Source organism: Oryzias melastigma, linkage group LG14, assembly GCF_002922805.2.
Source record: "Oryzias melastigma strain HK-1 linkage group LG14, ASM292280v2, whole genome shotgun sequence".
NCBI classification, from domain to species: Eukaryota; Metazoa; Chordata; class Actinopteri; order Beloniformes; family Adrianichthyidae; genus Oryzias; species Oryzias melastigma.
In genome coordinates this window covers 26,773,002-26,795,141 of record NC_050525.1, presented here as the reverse complement: position 1 = coordinate 26,795,141, position 22,140 = coordinate 26,773,002, and the positions used below count along the sequence as shown (strand labels likewise).

Genomic DNA, 22,140 nt, shown 5'->3' with positions numbered 1-22,140 from the left:
TAATAGTTTCTCCCGCTGTTATGTATCTTTTTTTGGGGGGTGAGTAGTTTCTTGCAACAGAAAACAGCTGAAAATGACTGTAAATAAAGGATTTCTTCATTAGGGACTGTGTTAATGGCTAGTAGTGCTGCCCCAAATGATTATTTTAATAGTCGACTATTATTTTTTCTGATTAGTTGACTAATCGGGTCGCAAAGTGGATGTAAAACACACATCTTAACCCTTGTTAGCTTTAAGCTAACTAAAAACTAGATATATAGCATACCTGTGATAATGCTAGAGTGAATACTGGAAGCTGAATTTGGCCGCTAGCCAAAATCGCTGAAGCTGATAGCCAGCTAAAATATGAGTTAGAGCCCCAATTAGCCTAAAAAAACTGAAAAAAGGTCTAAATTGGCCAAAACAGCTAGCATACAGCTGAAATATGAGCTAAACTCAGAATTAGCCTGAAAAAACAAAATTAGCCACACAAAAAAAACTAGCATGTAGCGGAAATATTTGATAAACTACAAAATAGCCTAAAAAATCTGAAAAATTATAAATTAGCCAAATTATCTAGAATGTACCTGGATTATTTGCAAAACTCCAACATAGCTCAAATATCGTTAATAAATCAAATTTAAAAAATAGCATAATACCCATATAACTTTACTACACTTCGACTCAAAATAATATAAAGACTCAATTAGTCGACTAACCGGCAGCTCTAATGACTCGTGCTCAAAGAAGTTTCAACTATTGATAAAGTTATAAAATAAGTTTATATTTTTTATCCTTTTGACTTTAAAACGTTGTTTGTTATTCGTTAAGTTCTTCGCCGCTTCATCACACCTGCGTAAACGGCAGCCGTCACCACACCGGCGATCACGTGCACTCTTAGCTTCTCGTCCACTCTGTGCGCGTGCATGACTACAGCCTGGAAGGCGAACGCGCATGCCAGCTCCGCGCCCGCCGCCTCCAGCAAAGTCCCTCCAAGTGGGTCGAAGCATCTGAAGCCGAACTTCTGGTGCCGGACGTGGCTGTCGGACAGACCCAGCGACCACACGGACCGGGCGAAGAACCGCGCGGCGAACGCCGCTCCGAACTGGCACGCGACGACCCGCGCGGCAGCTTTGAGGCTAGAAGTCCCGCGACAAACTTTCTCCAGCGCCGCCGCGGGGTTACACGTCGCTTCCCGGAACGTCAACACGTGGACAACCGTCATCATGTAGGTGAGGGTCAAACCGAGCGCCGGTTCCGGCGGCGCCATCTCCCCCAGCAGCTTGAGCTCGTGGGTGCAGCAGCAGAGCTGGAAGGTGGACACCGCCTCCAGCAGGTACAGCCAGCCAGCTCCCGCGAGGACACGCGCCCCCGCGCGCCGGAGCGTCTCGCAGAGGAGGACCGCGGCGCACAGCACCGCCACGGAGGCCCACAAGTCCGTCATGGTCCCGCTCGGACCCGCAGACGATTCCTCGAGATGTGGGAATGTGTCAAAGTCCAACAGGTCATCCACGCGGCCGCCGCGCGCGCGGCTGCGTCAAACAGAAGCCGCAGAGAGACCCGGAACTTTTGGCCTTCAAAATAAAAGACTTTCATTCCGTTAGGAGCTTAAAAACAAGTTTTACAAGGTCAAAACTTAATTTAGAGGTGGAAAAAATTCGTATTTTTTTTTCAGAACAAAACTTTTCTTCTTTATTTTTCATCTGAAATTTTGTGTAGTAACATCTTGGTTTAAATAAATAAAAAAAAATCTAATTTCTATTACAAAATGTAATAGCAATTGATCAAATTCATGAAGATAATTCTTTATATTTGTTAAGACAACATTAGTCTACTGTTAATTTTCAATGTAGAGTTCATTATGAAAAATACATTTATTGTTCAGCAAACGGCACTAAATATCCAAAAATCAGTTTTCCATAACGAAACAAAATGTCACCAGTTTAGGAAGAATGAATGCTCATTTGTGTAAATAATTAATCAAATTGCTTCACAAACTTATAATTTGAAATCTAGCCCTAGTTTTTAGTCTCTTTTTTTAGCTAAGCAACATTGGAAGACTCTTGACTCTATTATTTTTTAAAGAAATGTTTGTATTTAAATTTATACTAAAAAAAAAAGTCTCTCAGAAGAAGCGTAACTTTTGAACGTTTTAAGAGTAACTCAAAACCTCAAAAATTGACATCTTTGAATAAATAATTTAAATAATTTTCTTTTTCTAAGATTAGGTTTTATTTTTCTATCACTAAGTCCCGTCTTATTTTAGTCATTGCTTCTTATTTACGTTACACACTTTTACTAATGACTCAAAAATAAAAAGTGAATTTCTGGGCTGATATCAAAGAGCTTTTATTTTGAAGGTTTGAAGGAGGATGGAGCTCCCAGGGAGGGACTTTGGGAGGCTCAGTTTAGGGAGCAAAAATTCCTGCAGTTCAAGTTGAATTACTTTCAGACAACAGGGAGGACAATGATGCAGAATTTAACTGCAAAGAACAATAATAATAAATGACTGTTAATTAAAAACTCTGCATTTTAAACATGCAACAGAAAGCAATGTTCCAGACTCCTTAATAACAAAGTTTAAAAATAGTTTTATGCATATTTGTGGTTTAAAGTTTGAAAAAAAGATAATAACGTTTCTATGTGTGTGAGACTCATATATGCATAAAATAAACTAAGTTTTGTTTATTAATGTTGGTGTCAGTCAGAAATACTCTTATCTGAACACTCATGTTGTATGTTTGTATTGTCCTGGCAACTTGCAAAGGAGAAATCTCCAAAACGGTTCATTTTAACTTTAAAAATTAACTTGTTAATCTTCTTGGTGCATTTGGTTTAAATTCGATGAGAAGGAATATTCACTGGAGTTTATTAAACTAAACAAAATAACAAAAAATGTTCTGGTCTTAATAACTTCTTCTTTACGCTGATAGCTTATAGATTACATTGTTTTCCATATTATAAGTTTATGATACATAATTGTTGACTTAACTGGAAAAAACAATTTACAAATAAACAAACTATAATATTTACTCATCTGGTTCCTTTTTGGGGAAAAAAATACTCAATCTGCGGTTTTCTTTTAACAAAACTTTTTTTTTCTAGAAATAACTTCCTTTTGGGTTCTTTTGGATAAACAGCATTTAAGATGTTGAAGTTTTCTTTCGCTTTAGGTGGAATTGGAAAATAAATATATTCTGTCAAAAATGTTGGATTGTAATCCCTAAACATGTATTTTCTTTTTAGTTGAGATGGGAAAAGATGTTTCATAAAGGTTGTTCTTAAACATTTATTGTTTAACATCCTTATCCTTAAATTGACAGCCATCTATTAATAAGGATGACTCCCTAATAATGACGGAAGAATTTCCTAAAGTAGCTTTGGACATTTGAATCATTGCTATTGGAATGATTTTTACCATTTTAGTGAACTTACTTTTAGTACATGAACTAGCAGATCTGTCAGTGAATTCGTTGTATGATAGAAGATTTCCATTGTCGACTAAAAGATGTAGAATTGACCAAGAATGAGGACCAGGTGATGTTGCTGATGTGGGTCTGAAAGTTAGCTTTTGGTGGCGCGAGCTTTGACCATCCAATCAGATGTCATCTTCCATCTTCATGAGGCTACAGAGACATTCATTCGTTTTCTTGACCACTTTGTCCCTCTCGGGGTCGCGGGGGTGCCGGAGCCTAACCCGGCTGCTGATGGGTGAAGGCGGGGTTTACCCTGGACAGGTTGCCAGTCTGTCGCAGGGCCTCATTCACACACACATACACTCTCACATTCACACCTAGGGGCAATTTAGAGTCACCAATGAACCTATGAAGCATGTTTTTGGACGGTGGGAGGAAGCCGGAGTCCCCGGTGAAAACCCACGCATGCACGGGGAGAACATGCAAATTCCACACAGAAAGGTCCCAGGTGATGTTTTTCAGGTCCCCCAGCTTGGATTTGAACCGGGGCCTTCTTGCTGTGAGGCAAGAGCGCTAACCACTGCGCCACCATGCAGCCTTGAATCCTGAGTGGCTGCATCAAAGTAAACATGTTTAATCCATATATGGCTACGGCTTAATCAGTAGTGTTTTCATGGAAAGCTGCCACAAAGACTGGAAATGAGGACGGAAGCACAGACTGTATGAGCATAAGGCAGACATTCATGAACCTAGCAACAAGTGCTAGCTAAAATCTGATTGGTTAGAAACTTTCATGTTAAAAAAAACAAAAAAAAAAACAGTCTGACTGCTCCATAGCCAGGGGTGTAGGGCTGTTATACAAATATACATGTAAAATAACATTTATCTGTCTTTTAGATACTTCTTTTCAGATAATTTAGGCCTTCACTGAAGGCTTTGCAGGCAATGACGGTATACCACTGAAAGAGATTCGTCTCTGGTCCAATGATGTTGGTTTCCACACTTTTAAACAGAGACTTGACTCTGCGTCCACCTCGAAAAAATAGTGGCAACCAGCCGTTTGGTGTCAGCTTCGCTCCTCACCAAGACTCTTTCTGTCCCGTTAGTGAAACTTTGTTCCTGATCATACCTCAACCTAAGGTGTAGTTTGGATTTTGGCCCCTTGTGTGATTGATTTTGTCACCCTTGGTATAGAGCAATATTCACCATATTTTCACTGCTTTGACGTTTCTCGTTCCTCGTCGCTCTGAAGCTCTAGGTGGACTTTCTGCTCCAAATCCAACCTCCCTCCTGTGTTTCCTCAGAACCAGGACTTCTCTGAAACTCCTCAAAAGATCTTGTGTGACGTTAGATCTCCTGACGTTCTGTCTTTGCGTCTGTTGATCCTGACAGTAGATGTGTCGGTTCTGTTCTCAGGTGAAGCGCGGTGGAAACGAGCCTCAGGTGAAGGTTCAGCGTGCTGGAAGAAGCCATCACTGCCGCCATCACAGCCATGAGCGAACCCAAAACCTGCAGCACCACGCTCCTCCTCCTGGATTCTCACAAAGACATGAAGGAGCTCCACCTGAGTGAGTCTGTGGGAAAGATCTTCGTTCTAAGACGGGGGTGTCAGAATCCAGGGCTGGGGAGCCGCTGTCCTGCATGTTTTCCAACAAACATGAAGCTCCTTATTGGCCAAACACACCTGATCCAGGTAATCAGCAGCAGTTTCTGGAAAACCAGCAGGACTGGATTTAGACAGCGAGGTGAAGTTAGTTGGATATTCAGCAGACATTCACTCTGTTCATGGTTAGGGACTGTCAACAAATAAAAGTTGTTTTTTCAATAACTTTTAGATTATTGGATCTAATGGGTCCAAATCACTCTAGACTTATTTTGTTAAGAAAATTTAGGAAATGGATACTCATTTATGCAATTATAGGGATAAAATGTTGAAATAACTGAAAAAAAATAACTAATTCCTCCCATTATAACCACACATTTTGTGATTTTTTTTTTTTAGCACATGAGGTTTTTTCAGAGGTTTAAACTTGACAAAATAAAATTTACAGCTTAGAAAGTACAATTTGTGTCACAGAAAAACAAGAAAATCCTGTTTTTACGAATATTTTTATCAGCTCCGAGGGAAATCATGACAAAAAAAAAACATCAAAAGAATTTTACCAGACATTTTGATTTTATTGAAGTTTCAAAAAGTACAGCACGATTAAATGAAACACACTGTAACAATACTCAGGATTACTTTACCGAGGAATATAGAAAGCAACAGCAGTGAGAGTGAAAATATCAAGCAGATGGAATGATCAACACACAGCAGTAGAAGCCAAAGTTTGTCTACAGTGTTGTTGGACTTTCTTCCACAACACATTTCTATTCTATTATCGTTAAAGAAAACACAAACTGCAAGCAGGAGATGGAAGCAGCGCAGACATTCATCGAAGAAAGACATCGGAATAATACTGACTAAGAGCTTTTACCTTCACTTTAAAGGAACTAAAAGATACAAGTCTATTTAAACACAGTCAACAGTGCAAGCATGGCAGTAAAACAGTGGTAATACTTTAGATTTTGGTGGTGAGAACATGTCCCAGTGTCGTGATCGAACGTTAAACACAGCGATCTTGTGTTGAAGAGAAGCAGCACTAAAGAACGCATGTGGATTTTATGAGAAATTAATGTGACTCAGAGCTCAAATGACAATCAAAGTCTTGCTTTCAATAAAATGCACTTTTATCTGCTGGTTCTCATTCGGTTTCTGTCGTTTGCCACACTACTATCGCGGTGTTACCTTAAATATTTATAGGTTTTAAGCTTAAAAATTGACATATTTTTGTTTGCTGGATTAAGATTTTACTTTTAGGACAATTTCAGGCATTTTAATTTGCATTTTAAGTAATGAATCAACATTTTCCTGTAGCAAACCTGTCCTAAATTCCAAACTTAATTTATTTTTAATTTAAAAAACTGTGAAAATGGCAATTGGTAGGAAAAATCAGAAAATTTGCTTTAAAATACAATTATGAAAGTTGGTACATAAATGATCAAGTATAGACTGAAAAACTAAAGCTAATATCAATCTATCACTTTTGTAGGGTTGGATTTAGCATCATCACTATTTAAAAAAAAGTTTTCTTTTTGTTTAAAAACACAAAATAGTGTTTTTAGTCTATTTTCAATGTCTGTTTAAGCTTGTTGTAGAACACTTTTATTATTATGTGTGTTTTTAATCACATGCTGACTCATTTAATTACAGTGTTAACTGATAAATCAATACTTTTATAACATTCAACATCTTCTCTATTCTGTTTTTTTGGCTTCTGCTGTAGTTTCTTCCTCTGCTCAATAAAAGCACTTCCCACTTTTGATTCAAAGCAGCCTTTAGGTGATTAGCATTACAGCTCTGAGATATAAAGCAAAAAAAAAAAAAAAAAATACTCAGGCACACACGGCGCGAAACACATTTAAAATAGAGAAGCTGTGAAATCAATACATGTGAATTATTGCTTTGGCTGGTGCACAGTGTCACATTCAGTGAATAAAAGGATAAAACAATCAGATGAACATTCAGAACAGAATCTTAGCGTGGTTTCAAATGAAGGCAAAAACAGCAAACCTGCAAAACTAAGTAGGTGTACATGTGGATCTCGCAGGTTTACAACAAACAAACAGCTGCTGAGATAAATGTCACATTCATTTTTTTTGTTTGTTTTGTTTTTTTGGCCTAGAGATGAAATGTTTGTGACAATCTATGCAGCATGCTAATACAGACGAAGCATTGAAACCTTTTGATTGAATTAGCGCCAACCAATAGCATTCAAACCTTATCACATATCCATTTAGCTTCATATATTTAGATTTTTACTCAAAGATGGAAAACTAGCGCCAACATTTTTCTAATTTGTGAGATTTTTCATATATTTTTGGTTGAAAAATTCCATTTGGTTTAGTATAACAAGCAAAGCGGTTCATAACTGAGGTGTAAAAGCTGTGGTACAATCATTAAAGCAACAATAACTGGTCATGACGATGTGGTGCGGCCCCTTCATGCACTACAATCGCTATGGTCCTATCTAATGCTGGTGGTTTGACGCTGTAGTGAGGACGTACAGGCAGTGCGTTTCTCTGTTTCTCTCTTTTTTTTTTTTATGTTTACACTTAGATTTTAGAGACTCGACACCCTAAAGGAGCCGATTCCAGAAATCATTAGATGGTTTATACTTGAAGTGTAGAGTCTGAGTAAAACATTGGTCTTATTGGAGCATTTTAGGCAGGGTAGACAAGCTAGCCTCCCTAGCTAACTTTGTAGCTTGAGGGCTAGCTGTACCACTTTAGATTGAGCAGCCTTCTGGTTGGTCAGTAGTTCAAAATCCCAGTATCTTCTAGTGTCCTTGAGCGAGACACCCAACCCAAGAAAACGGAGACTCATGCTAAGAGCATTAGCTAAACCCTTTTAGAGCTTTTAGCAAAATGCTTTTAGCACATTTAGCTAAATGCTTTTTAGCGTCTTTAACCAAACGCTAGTTTAGCACTTCTAGCTACACGCTTCTAACGCTTTTAGCTAAATGCTTTAAGTGCTTTTTAGCCAAACGCTTTGAGCCAAAAGTTTTTGGCTAAAACCTTTTAGCTGTCATTTGAGGGCTAGCTGTAGCACTTTAGATTCTTCTGCCGTTTGCTTGGTCAGTAGTTCAAAATCCCAGAATCCTCCAGTGTCCTTGAGCAGCACACCCAAACCAAGAAAATTTAAAGCAACCTATAAGTCACTTATGCTAAGAGCATTAGCTAAACGCTTTTAGGAATTTTAGCTAAGCACCTTCAGGGATTTTAGCTAAATGCTTTTGATGCTTTTAGCTAAACACTAAGATCTTTTAGCTAAATGCTTTTAGCGCTTTCAGCTAAAAACTTTTAGCTAAATGTTTTTAGGGCTTTTAGCTAAATGTTTTTGGATAAATATTTTTAGCAGTAACTTGAGGGCTAGCTGTAGCACTTTAGATTGAGCAGCCTTCTGCTGATTGGTTTGTCAGTTGTTCAAAATCCTGGCATCCCTTAGTGGACTTGAGAAAGACACCCAACCTCAGAAATTATAAGTAACTTATGCTAAAAACATTAGCTAAACGCTTTTAGCGTAACGCCATTAGCACTTTTAGCTAAACACCTTTAGGGTTCCTAGCTAAATGCTTCTAGGACTTTTAGCTAAACACCTTTAGGGCTTTTAGCTAAATGCTTTTGGCGTTTTTAGCTAAATACTTTTAAGACTTTAAAAGCTAAATGCTTCTAGCACTTTTAGCTAAACGCTTTTAGCTATAAGTTGGGGCTACATTGAACTTTTCTGATGTTAAAAATTATTTCCACAGGTTTTTTGTTCTATGATCCATAAGAGATAAAAAAAAACCCTAAATAAAATAATGATACAAAGAATAAGCCGAGTTATTAATCCAAAATGTAACAAATGGTTTCTGCATTAGCCTGTGAGACATCGTTTAATTAGGTCCTAATACTTGCAGGACCTCTATCTATCACATAAATATTGTACAATTCAAGTTTAAGTGCTGAAGTCACGTCAAGTAGTAGCTCATTATATTAAGCCAGAGTCCATTCACAACAATACAGAACTATTGAATAGAATAGAGAGACGCTTTGCTATTTTTAATGAACTTTGACATATTGATGAGTTAAACGAGTCATGTGATCTTTTGATTATAAATGACATTCTTGTGTTTTTAACAAACGTCAGACTTTTTTAAGTGACCGTCAATCAGCTAAAAGCAAACCAAAGGGTCACGTCACCCATTTGCTGCCCATCTATTCATTCACTGGTTACTTGATTAAGCGTCGAGGTGCATCTCAGTTGTTGTATAACTGTTTGTAGGTTACAGATTTTTTGTGGTTTCCTAAACTTGAATTTTTGTGAACTACGGTAACTATGCCTGAAGGGTTTAGTTAAAATGATTCATAACTGCATGGTGCACCGGTTTCACATCCATTTAAATGAACACACCTCAGCTTTCATCTAATGTTAAACCTTTTTCCATCATCAGTCAACCAAACAAGAATCAGAACAAAATTTGCTTTTAGCAGTCATGCTAAATACAGATGGAATTAGCCTTAAAAAGAGATGAAAGCGCCCCAGCTTTAACTTTGATTAAATCCAAATCTTGACTTTATTTTCTGGTCGGAGCAGCTGCTTTAGACATAGAACCAAGGAGAACAACTCGACATGTCAAGAGTTAAGTGGTTTCTTAAAATAATCAATCAGATATTAAATAAAACATAAAAAATGTCATTTACCGAATGGCACAAAGACTAGAATCGATCTGTTGTAGTTGAATTCCTCAATATAGTGTATTTTTCTGAAAGACATAAAATCTGTTTGGCCTCATTTTGAAAGTAAAGACTATTTCCGCTCTACTCAGACTCTAGACTCGTGAGGTTTGGTTTTTGTGTGTGCGTGTCGTGAGCTCCTGGCAGTGACAAACATGGTGTTAGCTGGAATGGGATGTGCTAAGCGGAGGAGAAAAGGTCTCCTCGGGTGTGTCCAGCAGTTGGAGCAACCGGCTGCATGTGTGAAGGGTTTGCTGATGCTTCAGTGACCTGCTGAACACCCGGCGGAGACTCGAAGGTGGTGGTGGGTCTAGAGGTTAACCAGGTGCAGGTCGGAGGCAGCGAAGTGGGGGCACAGAGCCATGTCTGGGTTCTTGAGCTGGCGCAGGATCCTCCGGTGGAACTTGGAGCGAACGCGGTTGAACTCCATGATGTCGCTGGGATCCTCCTCGATCCAGAAGCGCTGGAATTCCTGCATCAGGTAACCTGCCACAGAGTAAAAAAGCAACCAATTTATCACTTAAAACAACATTTGTTCCAATTAACCGGAATTTGTTTTTAACAAATCAACACATAAACATTTAGAAACCTCAAAAATATCATTTTAGATTTAGAATGTGGGTGAAACTTGTTTGAACGTTTTTGTCAGTAAAGTTAACTCACAGAAGGTCTGTTGGAAATGCTGCAGGTTGGGCATTTCTGGAGCCACGTTGTACAAGTGGGTCTTCAGAGCTCCGCTCACCAGCAGCGAGTAGGCCAAGTCGGTGATGTTGATGCCCACGATAGCAAACGAATATCTGGAGACAGTTAGAATAACAATTAAACATGCTTTTGTAGCGCTTGTGTGAGCTCTCATTTAGTTTTTTCTTTCCATCGTGGCAACATTTTGAGCTAAAGATCTTCCCTCATAATAATAAAAGTCATGTTGCTGACAAATTTTTTTTTATTAATTGCTAAAAAAGAAAAAAGAAACTTTTTGAGGGTTAAAATGGGAAGATGTTTTGCAAATTTGCTAACAACCAATTTTTGTCCAGCTGGTTCTGCTAATTTACAGTTTATTTACCATTTAGGCCAATTTAGAAGAGAATACACAATTAATTATGAGTGATTGATGTTTAAATGATTATTTATCATTAGGGGTTGTTCTTTAAAGGGCTTTTGTCATGCAAAATCAACTTTTTTGAGCTTTTAAGTGTATTATAATGTTAATTTCTCACGAAAAACACGCCCAAAGCGGTATTTCGATCTATTCACGCATATCTGAGTAATCCTCTAAAACCTGCGTTCTGAGCACCAGCACCTCCCAATCTATGAACTGGGTCCTCACATTGTGACATCACAGAGTGAGAAACAGCCCCTCTCAGGAAGAGTCTGTGCTGCCAGCTCCGCCCCCAGGATAACACACACTTTCTCCACTGAGCTAGTGATAAACTTTTATAATTTATCATATATATGGACACAGTTTACTCTGAAAGGCTTAAGAAAAGCATGATTTAGGCGCTTTAATGAGGTTTTTAATCAGTAAACTTAAATTCGGTCCAGATATGGACAATGTGACAGTTAATATTGTGAAGAATATTTCCCTTTTTACTTTTAAGAATACTTTCTCAAAAATAAAAAAGTGGAGAAAGTTGAACATGTGTGGAAACCTGCTGGCCAATAGCAGCTCTGGTTTAACCCTTTCCTGTCACATGACTTACCCGATAGCTTTGTCAAAGTTTTTCTGCTCCCATTCAGGCTTGCTCCCCTCACTGCAGAGAGCAAACATGCGTCACATGTAAAGAAACACTAAAGAACATTTCAGAGATTAGCATCTTTAAATTGAGGGAAGAGAATATAAAGCAACAAAGCAGATAAACAAATTCTAAGTTTTTAACGAGACTTCATTAATTTGACGACATGAATCTCCACTAAAATCCATCTAGTAAATCTATCACCGTGAGGTTCTGGTCGGCCTTCTTAAGGTCCGTTTCTTTCTATTGCAGCTCAGAATCTTGAACTTTAATGTAAAATGAGTCAAAAACTGTGAATGAAGACAACAGCAAGTGAATGAGAGTGAGAGTTGAGTACCTTGGCATTCTGTGAGTGCTCCTACAGTGCATGAGACGGACAAAAAAAGGAGGGGATGGATGGAGGTGGAGAAGGAAAAAGAAGATTCTTCATTTGAGACAAGAGAGAGCTCACAGGGTGTTGATGACGAACAATAAAAGCAGCAGCAGTAAGAAAAACAAAGCGGTGGATGACGATAAGTTAAGGTGGTTTTGAACAAGCAGTTTGACGAAAGCTGTGAAAAATGATGTCAACGTTGAAAGCAAAAGCATCAAACGAATAGTGTTTGAGTTCCTCGGTACCTGACCTTGGATTGATCATAGATTTTGAGTTGATGGTTTAGTCAATTTAAAAGCTTATTTGATAAAAACTAATATTTTTAATTGTAGAGCACTTAATTAATCCATTGTTTTATTTTTTACAGTGTATGAAATAAAGAGAAACAGTGATGACATTTGAACATCACAGGTCATATGACACTGTTGTTTTGACACGTTTGACAAGTTCCAATACACTGCTTTGAATAACTCCGCCTTCATGTAAAGCGACATGCTCCCATTGACTGTATATAGAGAACTGGACAGACCGAGTGAGATGCCATGCATAGAAAATGACTTACTTCTGGTTCCAATCAAATTAAGTTAATTCAGTTGCCATTTTTCTACAACATTTTCATCACCATGTTGGATTCAGACATTCTTTGTAAGCCGTAATTGGTCTGTACTTGGTCCTAGTCTATGACTGAAGCCGAAGTCTTTCCCTACCCCATGGCTTCTCCCATCACCTCAAACTGGAGGGGTATTTGGAGCTTTAGTGGTGTCCAAAATTGTTTTTTTTTTAATCCAATTACTGTGTTGGCCTTTGCTCTCCCTGAAGTTAAGATCCTCCTAAAATAAAGCTAAATTGGTTCATTTTAAACATCTTTGTCACCTAAACGACGGAACCTAGTGCAGGCGTAACAAATTATAACTCTAAAAAAAATAAAGGAAAGGTGAAGTGCTGCTAGTTCTATATTTATGATCCTTTTACGAAACCGCTTTAGTGAAGCTGTGACTTTAAGAGGGTTAGAAACTGTTTCAAGTTCAGACCAAAAGGGGAAACTCTGGTTAAAAGCAGCTTAAGTCAAATTAGTTTAACAGCAACCACAAATTGGGCGCCATTTACTGTTAGCGCTCCACAAATTCCTCTGTTCCTTCATTTCGTTCCACTGAAACTGAAATATGCCTACTTGTGCTTGGGCTGCAGGGAGTCCTGGAGCATCTGCAGAGCCGTAGACTTGTCATGTTCAGCGAAGTACCTGCAGAGATCATAGAAACAAACATCTGAGCGAGCGTCCGGCGGCTACAGCCGATTGCTTTTCCCACGCCGGAGGCTCACAGCAGGTTGTGCAGGCCCAGCAGGCCCATGCCTCTGAAGTCAGTTTTGGGGTCGCTGCCCTGGAATCCGATCTCACACCACTGCTTAGAGATGCGGCTGGTCAGGGGGGTGTTGGGACGCAGCTCCTTCCAGAGCTGCAACACAAAGATACAAAAAACCACATTGATATTGATCTGTTTTAAATTTGATCTTTTTTTAAGTTGCCTTTTACTTATGATGTTTTTTTTGGCCAAAAATGTAAAAATCTGTGTTGTTTTCTAGGACATAGTTTCAGCAGATCTACAGGAGTTCGTTAGAAATTCACCCTCGAGTCCTGGCGGGACCGTTGGCACTGACTAAGCCTGCCCCCAATTCCCATCATCCCTCTGTTTACACTCTCTCCTGCTAGCTTACAGCAATCATGTGGACAATCGTCCTGCTTTTGGATCGTAAACACGCTCATGTCCAATCAAAGCTTCGTCTGTCTCCACAGGAAGAGTTTTAAAGACACACGATGAATTAGAAGCATTTTTATTGACCTTAAAAAGCGTTTGACACTAGAAACAAAAGTATCTTACTTGGAAAACTCATTCTGTTCGATGGGCAGCCCTTCAATGGGTAACAAGGCATTTAAACAAAAGACAACAATATGTGCAAATAAAAAACACTAAATGTGGAGTACCCCAAGGTTCAGTTCTAGAACCTAAGATGTTTAATCTCAACTTAAATTACATTGTTAGTGTGTCAAAAACCTCAAAAGTATCAGACGGTACAACTTTTTATCATGTTGGTGGTAATTAGTAATGAAAAACTTGTAAAAGAACTACTACAAAAATACATCTAATGACTTTGGTTTTTAATTACTGAAATAGAAAAGAATCTAAGAAAATATTCATAAATTCTCTATTTTTTTGTGCTATTCTCAACCATGTTTTTGATTTTTTTTATATATATTGCAAGTATTATGAGTGACCATGTGTAGATGTAGATTGTAGTTGTAGATTTACCTTTTAAGATTAAAGATTTCATCTTTATTTTTTTTCATATAAGGTCAGTACTGTATCTGTTTAATACATTTGTTTTACTAAACCGCCTTTTTTCCATCTTCTGTCCTCTGAATTTGCTCCCTTTCAAGTATATCAGGAACATCTGTGACACCAGTTCTGAACCCTGTGGAACTCCTAAACTAACAGCTGATTCGGCCTGACAGAGAGTGACATTTCTCACCTTCATCAGCATTTCTTCGTGCTCGGCGTTTTCACAGTCGTAGGGTTCCCGGCGCAGTTTCTCCACCTCCACCACCAGGTTCCTGTAGCCCACGATCTGCAGCAGGCTGGCCTGCAGGGAGATGCTGAGCCTGCAGAGACGGAGGAGATGCTGACATTCAGGAAAAACTCTGACACGTCTGACAGCCGTCGACAACAGAAGCGGGCCTCACTGGGGGTTGGTGTCCGGGTTTATCTTCTTCAAGGCCATGATGTCGTCGACGGTCTTCTCCACCTTGTCAGGGTGGATGCTGAGGGCAGACTGCATCAGCTGCAAGGTGAGAGGAGGATGACAGTCAGCACTCACGCTGCTAAGGGGAATAGGACTAAAAAAACAAGAGTTTAGGAGGTTTACCTCATTTTTGGAGTAACGCAGGGACGACTCTGCAGGGATGAACAGTGAGAGAAAAAAGGTTATAATGAGGAGCAACGATGTGTAGAATAAATCCAAAACAAGACATGAAACAGAAGAGGAAATGAAGGTGGAAACATGTAGTTTTACAGAAAAAAATGCTTAATTTATCGTTAAATGTTAAAATGTGTTATTCACAAACTTTCATCTACTTTTGATAATTTAATTTATGTGTTTTCTTCCCTTTTATTAATTAGAAATTGTTTTGTCACAAAGTGTTGCATTCATGGATGTGAGAATTTGTGATAGAAAACACAAGAAAATTACCTTAAAAAACGGTTTTACTAAACTTTTTAAAATAAGAAATACCCCTTTGTTGTACAATATTACTTAGTTTTATAATAATAATAATATAGTAAGTAAAATTGCTAGTTAAAAATACACAAAAACATTTACTTTAGTTGTTTAAAGTGAGTTAAAATCCTCATAAAGAGTCAGTAAAGGCTTTTATTTTTTAGGAGAAGGTCTTCTAGAAACAAAAACAGATTGATGAAAGTTACCAATCTTCTGAGTCCTGCGAGCTCCCGGTTTGTTGTTGTAGCAGATTCGCTGCAGCTCACAGCGGCCCGTGAACTTCCGGGCCACAAACTTCAGGCCCCGCCACAGACATTTACAGTAGAGGAACACGAAGAACTGCGTCAGAACCCTGCGGAGGAGACCACCAAGAAGAGATCAAGCACGAGGAGGAGCTGAGATTTGTTGACGTGAAGATGATGAAGTGGAGGGACAGCGTCGTTCCTGCTCTGGAGGGTTTTCCCAGCTCTTCTCCAGATCCAGCAGAGCTATTTTAGGAAGTTGGAGACATTTTGGGAAATTCTGTGACCCATTAAGAGACAGTGCAGCCTGAACCCTTTCCTCCATCAGAAACTGCTCCTGTTTGTGTGAAAATGTCTGTCCTGGAATCACCTCGACTAACCAACTTGGTGATCCTGGACTGGACCGGGCAACTTAAAGTGCTCTTCAGAAACACCTTCACTTTCTGATGTTTCAATGCTCCTTTCTTTACGCTGTTGTGTTTTTTAAAGCCTTCTGCTGGTTTCATAACAGAAAAGAGTCTTCATCTCTCAAACAGAGAAAAACTTGCAGGAATAAAAATTAAGATGTTTTGAAAACTTGATTTAAAAAAAATACACAGCTCTTTTCAGTGCTGTAAAGGTGCGTTGCTGTTTACCCTCTTAATGAACAGCCCCTAGCTAAGGTCATTGGTCACATTTTTTAAGGATGGACAGTCGGTGAGTTAATCAAAAATGACAGTAAATAATAATAAAATGCAATCAAATTAAAATAATAAAAGGCTAGAACAATAAAGAACTGGATAATGTAAGCCTGAATGCTGTAAGTTGAATGTAGCTGCTGAAGATGCTGAAACTGATAGCGGAAAAAGCTCAAGCTGATGGCTGAAAACTCTGAAGATAATAGCATTTCAAAATAAATGGCAAATTAGCCAAAAAACTGTAAAAATGTCTAATTTTGCCAAAACAGATAGCATGATGCTAAAATATTAGCTAACCTCCGTGTTATCCTAAAAAACTGGAAAAATGTCTAAATTAGCCTAAAACAGCTAGCATGTGACTAAATTCAAAGCTAAATTCCAAATGACCCTAAACAGCCCAGTAGTTTCTGAACATTTTAAAGTTTGAATAGTGTTATTAACTCAAAGCATATATTGAAGTTCAAATGTTTTTTAAGTGAAAAATTTAAAAAGAAAGATTTGAGCAATTTCTCCTTCTTTCCTTATGGGGCATATTTCTCTCAATATTTCAAAAACTTTCAAGTTTATAAATACCATACAATAAATACATAAAATCAAATTTAAAATAAATACATAAATAAAGTAAAAAACAAAATAAAATATATGTTTTAACAAAAATAAAAAAGCAGATGTGGATGTGCTTACTCCCTTCCTTCCCCTGCCCAATGTGACAATTTAAGTATCTTCTGGATGCGTTTTAAAATGATTATTTTAGGGGTTCCATTGTTTATGAAATTGTTCTTTTGAGCCTTTCAAAGAGAATTTTATTTTCTCCAATTTTATTTAAGCGACCACTTCAATGAAAAATCCATATAAATGCTCGTTTCTGGAGTTACTGAGACCATTTTTGGACTCTATGTACAAAACTTGCAACCCAAAAAAAACTAGAATTTTCTAAAAAATCTTTTTGACTTCTAACAGAAGTTTATGCGATTTCCTTTCAAAATAAAAGACTTCCTTTAGCAAACAGTGCAGCTAACGTTCTCATACAAAAATGTCATTTCTCTTGTTATACTTTAGGTCTTCTTTAGTGAGCTGTCATCTTTGTACTGCTGTTAACCTGAACATACCTGGACAGGTAACTGTTTTTGAACAGCAGAACGTACTTTAAACTCATAAAATAAACTGAAAAGATCTGATTTTTTTATTAGAGCTTTGCTCAATATTTGAGAACAAGGCCTCTTCATGTCAGCAGGGATGTAAAAACCTTTATTTATTTTACTTCTAGGTGCACTTCAGACATACATTTATAACCTAGTCTAAATTAAATCAATGGTAATTTATTGACTTAAAAATAGTCTTATTTTATTTTTCTTCAGTCTCTATGGAGAGGTAGAATAAACATGATTCTCTGGAGGTTGCAGATTTTTATAATTCCTTTTCTGTGAAAATGTCTTTCAGGCTTCTGGCCGAAGACGTCATTGAAAGACGATGGTGTCTGCAGTTAAATCTGTCAGGAAAAGCTCAAAGAACTCATTATAGAATCAATTTCCTTGTTGCTGCTGGTGATAGACGTGTAATGAATGTGTCTGATGAGTTTTTAGTTGATGACGCTGCCTGGGCTGTCCTCCTGCAGTCGATAAACTCATCCTCCTCTTCCTCCTCGGAGCTGCAGTTTTGGCTCACTGGACTCTTTATCTGCCTGATTGATGCTCTGTTGTTCTTCTGCTGTTACTTCAAAATCTGTTCTTTTGTTACTTTTAAGAAAAAAAGGAATTCAAGAGTAAATATAAATAACATGATTATCAAAATAGACTATATTTCCAGGTTTCCACTTCAGTCTCTATATTTCTATTTATGCTTTTATTCATGTCATTCTTTGTTTGAGCTATTCTAGGTATTTTATAATTTCCTTTTAATTGATTTAAGCCTGTAAATCACTTTGCTTGACTGCTGTATGAAAAGGGGTTTATAAATAAAGTTTGATTGAATATAATCTTTCTTATAGAAGCAGAGAAACTTTCAAATGGGACAGAATCCCCTAAAACCCCAGTGGGCCGATGAGACAAACTCAGGAGTTTAGATCAAGAACCAGGCACGGTGGTGGAAGCATGATGGTTAGGGGGACTCTTCACAACTGAGGAATCTTTAAATTCTCTTCTGAAGCAGAGAGTCCACAACAGTTTGAGTCTGTAGGTTCTGCTCCAGAGCAAGAATCCAAACACAACTGGAGGTTCTGAGGTCCAGTCTGGACTTTGAATGCTGTTAAATCGTTCTTTCTATAAAAAATAACGACCAGTTTTTGTAAATAACATAAACTGTTCTCCTGGAACATTAAAGTATCATTTCAGAATTTTTTTTCACTGAATTTAAGGTGAAAGTATGTCAACATGCAGCTGTTTTTACTAGTTATTTGTCATTTAAAATGTGTTACTTGATATTTATTGTTTTCCTAATTGGAGTATTGATCATACTTGGTTTTTGTTTATCGTTTTTATTGTTTTTAAAGTCTTTATTTCCCTTATTCACCCCTATAATGCTAATTTATATTTAAAAAAACTAATCTTCATGGGATTATCAAATTCTTATTTTTTAGGAGTTTATATTCTCATCAGGCTGCATTCAGGTTCACATAATGAAAAGAAGGATGTAAACCTCTGTTGATTCTATTACACATGAAGTATTCTTGCTTTGATGGCTTAAAAAAACATTTCTAATCTAAAGACGACGTGAAGGAATCAGCCATCTTCAGGTTAGGATTCATGTTGAAAACAAAAAAATGTAAAAATATTCAAATTGTTTGCAAAATATACAAAATCCTTTTCTCTAGGAGAGAATGTGGTCTATTGACTGTATATGAGAATTGAACTGAGTGACTCCTCCCCCCTGGTCCTCCAAACAGGAAGTAGCTGCTGGTTTCAAGAAGCCAAAATCCCAAAGACTTCAATAGAGAAATAAACAGCTGTTACTCTGTCTTTCTATTGGTCAGAATAAACATTCCTGATCTGGTACTTTTTTAACATCTTAATAATTATATTTTTTATGAAAACATTTTACCTGTGATTCAAGTTATAAACTGACCAATCAGATAAAAGTAGGTGGAGTCTGCTGGCCCTCACGTTCTACATTAACCAGCTTTCATGTGGGAGGAGTGTGGACTTCCAACAAGCTCGCTCCTGATTGGTGAGAGTGGTTGCCATAGAAACTGAGATCAACTTGGACCAATCGGTTTACTGATGTCTTCTGGCTCCAACATGGCGACCAACGTATCATTCATTTAGTTGGAGCCAGAAGTAAACTGTTTTCTATGAGTGACGTCACACTCACTCGATCCAGTTCTCTTATACAGTCGATAACCTGCTCACAGGAGAAGGTGAATCCTCAAGGACTCCTCAAACCGAGCCTTCATCAGACTAAATTCACTGAAATGATGATCAAACCGATCACTGAAATGATCCATTAAGTGTTTTTGTCTCAAACGCAGAATTCCTGGAAACTCAAAAATGTACAAAAAAACCTTTTTCAGGAAAGTTGATATGAAATAAGAGAAACCAAGCAAGTTTGTAATGAAATGATAAATTATTTATTGTAAATTTTGTGACTAAATATTATTTATTCATTTTGTTTGTTTTAGACTTTATTTGAAACCTGGATTCGTTCTGACTTCATCAGTTTCTCTGAATCTCTTCTTTTCTCTCCATGTTTGACAAAAAAATCAATCAGGATTTACTGCATCCTTTCTACCCCTTTAATGGCAATTAAATCACGAATTAGACAAATCTGAGCTGTTTTTCATAGGTTTGATCAATTTTTTTTCTTAATAAACTTCTTCCATCCTCCTTTCATATTGATTTTTTCCCCAATAGCAGTAGGTCTAAACGTCTGCACAGAAGCTCTTTAAGTCTCTATAAACTCTCGCAGCCAAATCCATTAAAGGAGCGACATGAATCATTGTGAAATCACAGGATTATTACTGCGTTTATGGGAACACTTTAGAATAATTATTGCAGGAGAACGAGAAACTTCTGCCAAGTTTGGCTTCTCGTTAAAACAATAAAAGAAGAAAGAAAAGGATTTAAAATATATTTTTATTTATATAACTTGGAAATAAATAAAAATATTTGAGTTGGATAATTTATTAGAACGTTTTATTTAAAACAAATATGACTAAAATTGCAGAGAAGGGGGCGGAGCTATTGTAATGTTTACTTACCTGTTAAAATTCAATTACCAAATGTGTTAAAACTGAAGTTTTATTTTGTACTTTAAGTCAATTTTTACTAGTTCAAGTTCAAGTTCAAGTTTATTGGTGTAGTTCCCATTTGTACAATTAAAACATTATACACATTATACTATGAGGCTATAAAAGGTTTTCATTACATTTTATTATATAATGTTTAAAAATCAACCTACATTTAGAAAATTGGTGCTGTTGTGATGTAATAAAACGAATTATTTATTATTATTAACTTATTTTGTGGATATTAAGCTTATTTTAACTTCAAGTATTTGTTTAGATTTATTAAAACGTTGAATATTTTTCAAAGGATTTTAAACAAAATATGTATTAAATTATTAATTGCTCCCCATTCTTGATAAGTTGATGTGTTTTTAAGGAAATATATAAAATTTACTGTTAAAGATATAATAAAAATGTGAATTTAGAGGATAATTTATGCTATTTTTGCCTTGAAATGTTCAATTTAAATGTTTTTACTGCTGTACTTTTTAAATATGGTTTGCTACCCAAGATGCTTTGCGGATCTATTAATAGCAGCACCTTTAGTGTGCGGTTGTTTGTCTCATAATGAAGAGGCCTCCGTGTCCTCATAGAGACATTATTGATTCCCGCGTGCGTCTGTGCGCATTCCCGCACGTTTAAACGCAAACATGAATGAATCTCTGCCTCCATCTCACCTTAGGAAGTGCTTCATGCTGGCGGCGGTGTCTCCTCTCAGGTGTCTCTGGTTCCGGTTCGGTCGGGTTGATCGGGCCTGAGCGCAGAGCAAAAACACGGTTTGTTTGAACGGGGAGCTGTCCGCGGTGCTGAAACCGCAACCGGAGCTGCAGAACGAAAAGAACCCGCAATAATCCGCAGACGCCGCGCGCTCTGCAACTGCGCAAACTCCAACCTGCAAACGGCACGCGCCTCTCTCACCGCTGCAAAGCGAAGGCGGCGGGAGCACGCGGGAGCACGCGGGGCGGCGAGGTGTTCACGCGGAGCGGCGAGGTGTTCACGCGGCGGCGGCGGATCCCTGATCCTCCATCATGACACCAGCGACGCCAGAGGCTCCGGAAGCTGCAGCGCAGCGGCGCACTGCGGTTCTGCGCAGATCCGCGTTTGCGCCGCTTTACGACAGAAAAGATGAAGCTTCAAACCGAACCTGCGAAGGAGAATTAGAAGATTCCCGTTTTTGAGGCGCGCAGAAGAAGAATAATCTCAGTTTTAGATAAAAGCCTCGAAAATTCAGAAAGCTGCAATATATTTCCTACCACTAGATGGCAGTGTGATGGACTGACATCAGCTAATAATTTAGTAAAGAAGACTTTAGAATAGTAAATACATTTTAAAAACCTGTTAAATGCACTATATTAAAATTAAAATAAGAGTAATGAATTATCAAATAAAAACGTAAATTCAGACAATAACGTAAATTACAGCAAAAATGTTCAAATTTTTAACACATTTTTCTTTTTAAAAGCTTTAACATTATGAATTGCTAATATTTTTTTCACTTTTAGCAACTCAGATTAAAAGAAAATAATCAACACATCACCTTTATAAATAACATAAAGCTCACCAATTATTTTGATCCTCAGGATCTTTTTTCTAATACAATTTGTATTGAAATAAAACAAAAGGGCTTGTGGTTTAAAAACTTTTTTTTGTTATTTTAGTTTCCTTATTATTATTAAACCTTTATTTAACCAGGTATAAGCTATTAAGAACAAGTTCTTATTTACAATAACGACAAGGACAGAGAAAAAACATTTATTTTCAATGTCAGATAATTGAAAAACGAAAAAAACCTCAACTACTTTCAGAGTCGTTTTTTGATGTTTTTAAATATAATTTTTGTTTTATGTCCATTCTGTTTTTATTTGGATTCTACAGTAATGTTGTCTAATTTATAATCCATTGCAAAATGAGAA

The 22,140-nt window shown here is 37.5% G+C and overlaps 2 protein-coding genes and 1 long non-coding RNA gene across 6 annotated transcripts in view; 1 reads left to right on the top strand and 2 right to left on the bottom strand.

Moving 5' to 3' along the window:
* The window catches only part of LOC112142061 (aquaporin-11), a 3,848-nt gene extending 2,302 nt beyond the window's left edge, over positions 1-1,546 (bottom strand). The window contains exon 1 of the mRNA XM_024265302.2: positions 832-1,546. Coding sequence (XP_024121070.1) covers positions 832-1,423 — 592 coding nt within the window. The 5' untranslated portion in view covers positions 1,424-1,546. The remainder of the gene's footprint in view (positions 1-831) is intronic.
* LOC112142065 lies at positions 1,077-18,935 on the top strand. 2 transcript variants are annotated; one of them, XR_002918516.2, is made up of 4 exons: positions 1,077-1,211; positions 4,812-4,963; positions 14,254-14,661; positions 17,449-18,935. It is a non-coding gene; the product is annotated as an uncharacterized LOC112142065 (long non-coding RNA). The 2 variants fall into 2 exon arrangements; XR_004949110.1 differs by lacking the exon at positions 17,449-18,935 and adding an exon at positions 15,254-15,387.
* Positions 5,550-21,447, bottom strand: elmod1 (ELMO/CED-12 domain containing 1). Of its 3 annotated transcripts, none has more exons than XM_024265292.2 (11): positions 21,120-21,447; positions 20,905-20,981; positions 15,296-15,441; positions 14,739-14,767; positions 14,557-14,654; positions 14,346-14,475; positions 13,140-13,273; positions 12,991-13,059; positions 11,414-11,464; positions 10,377-10,510; positions 5,550-10,199 (listed from the first exon to the last, which is right to left on the bottom strand). In XM_024265292.2, exons 2-11 carry the CDS (start codon positions 20,919-20,921, stop codon positions 10,024-10,026), a joined length of 984 nt encoding a protein of 327 aa, XP_024121060.1. In that variant the 5' UTR covers positions 20,922-20,981; positions 21,120-21,447; the 3' UTR covers positions 5,550-10,023. The 3 variants fall into 3 exon arrangements, with proteins under 3 accessions (XP_024121060.1, XP_024121055.1, XP_036071236.1); XM_024265287.2 differs by having other exon boundaries at positions 21,146-21,447; XM_036215343.1 differs by having other exon boundaries at positions 20,905-21,447.
* Between the last annotated feature and the right edge of the window lie 693 nt (positions 21,448-22,140).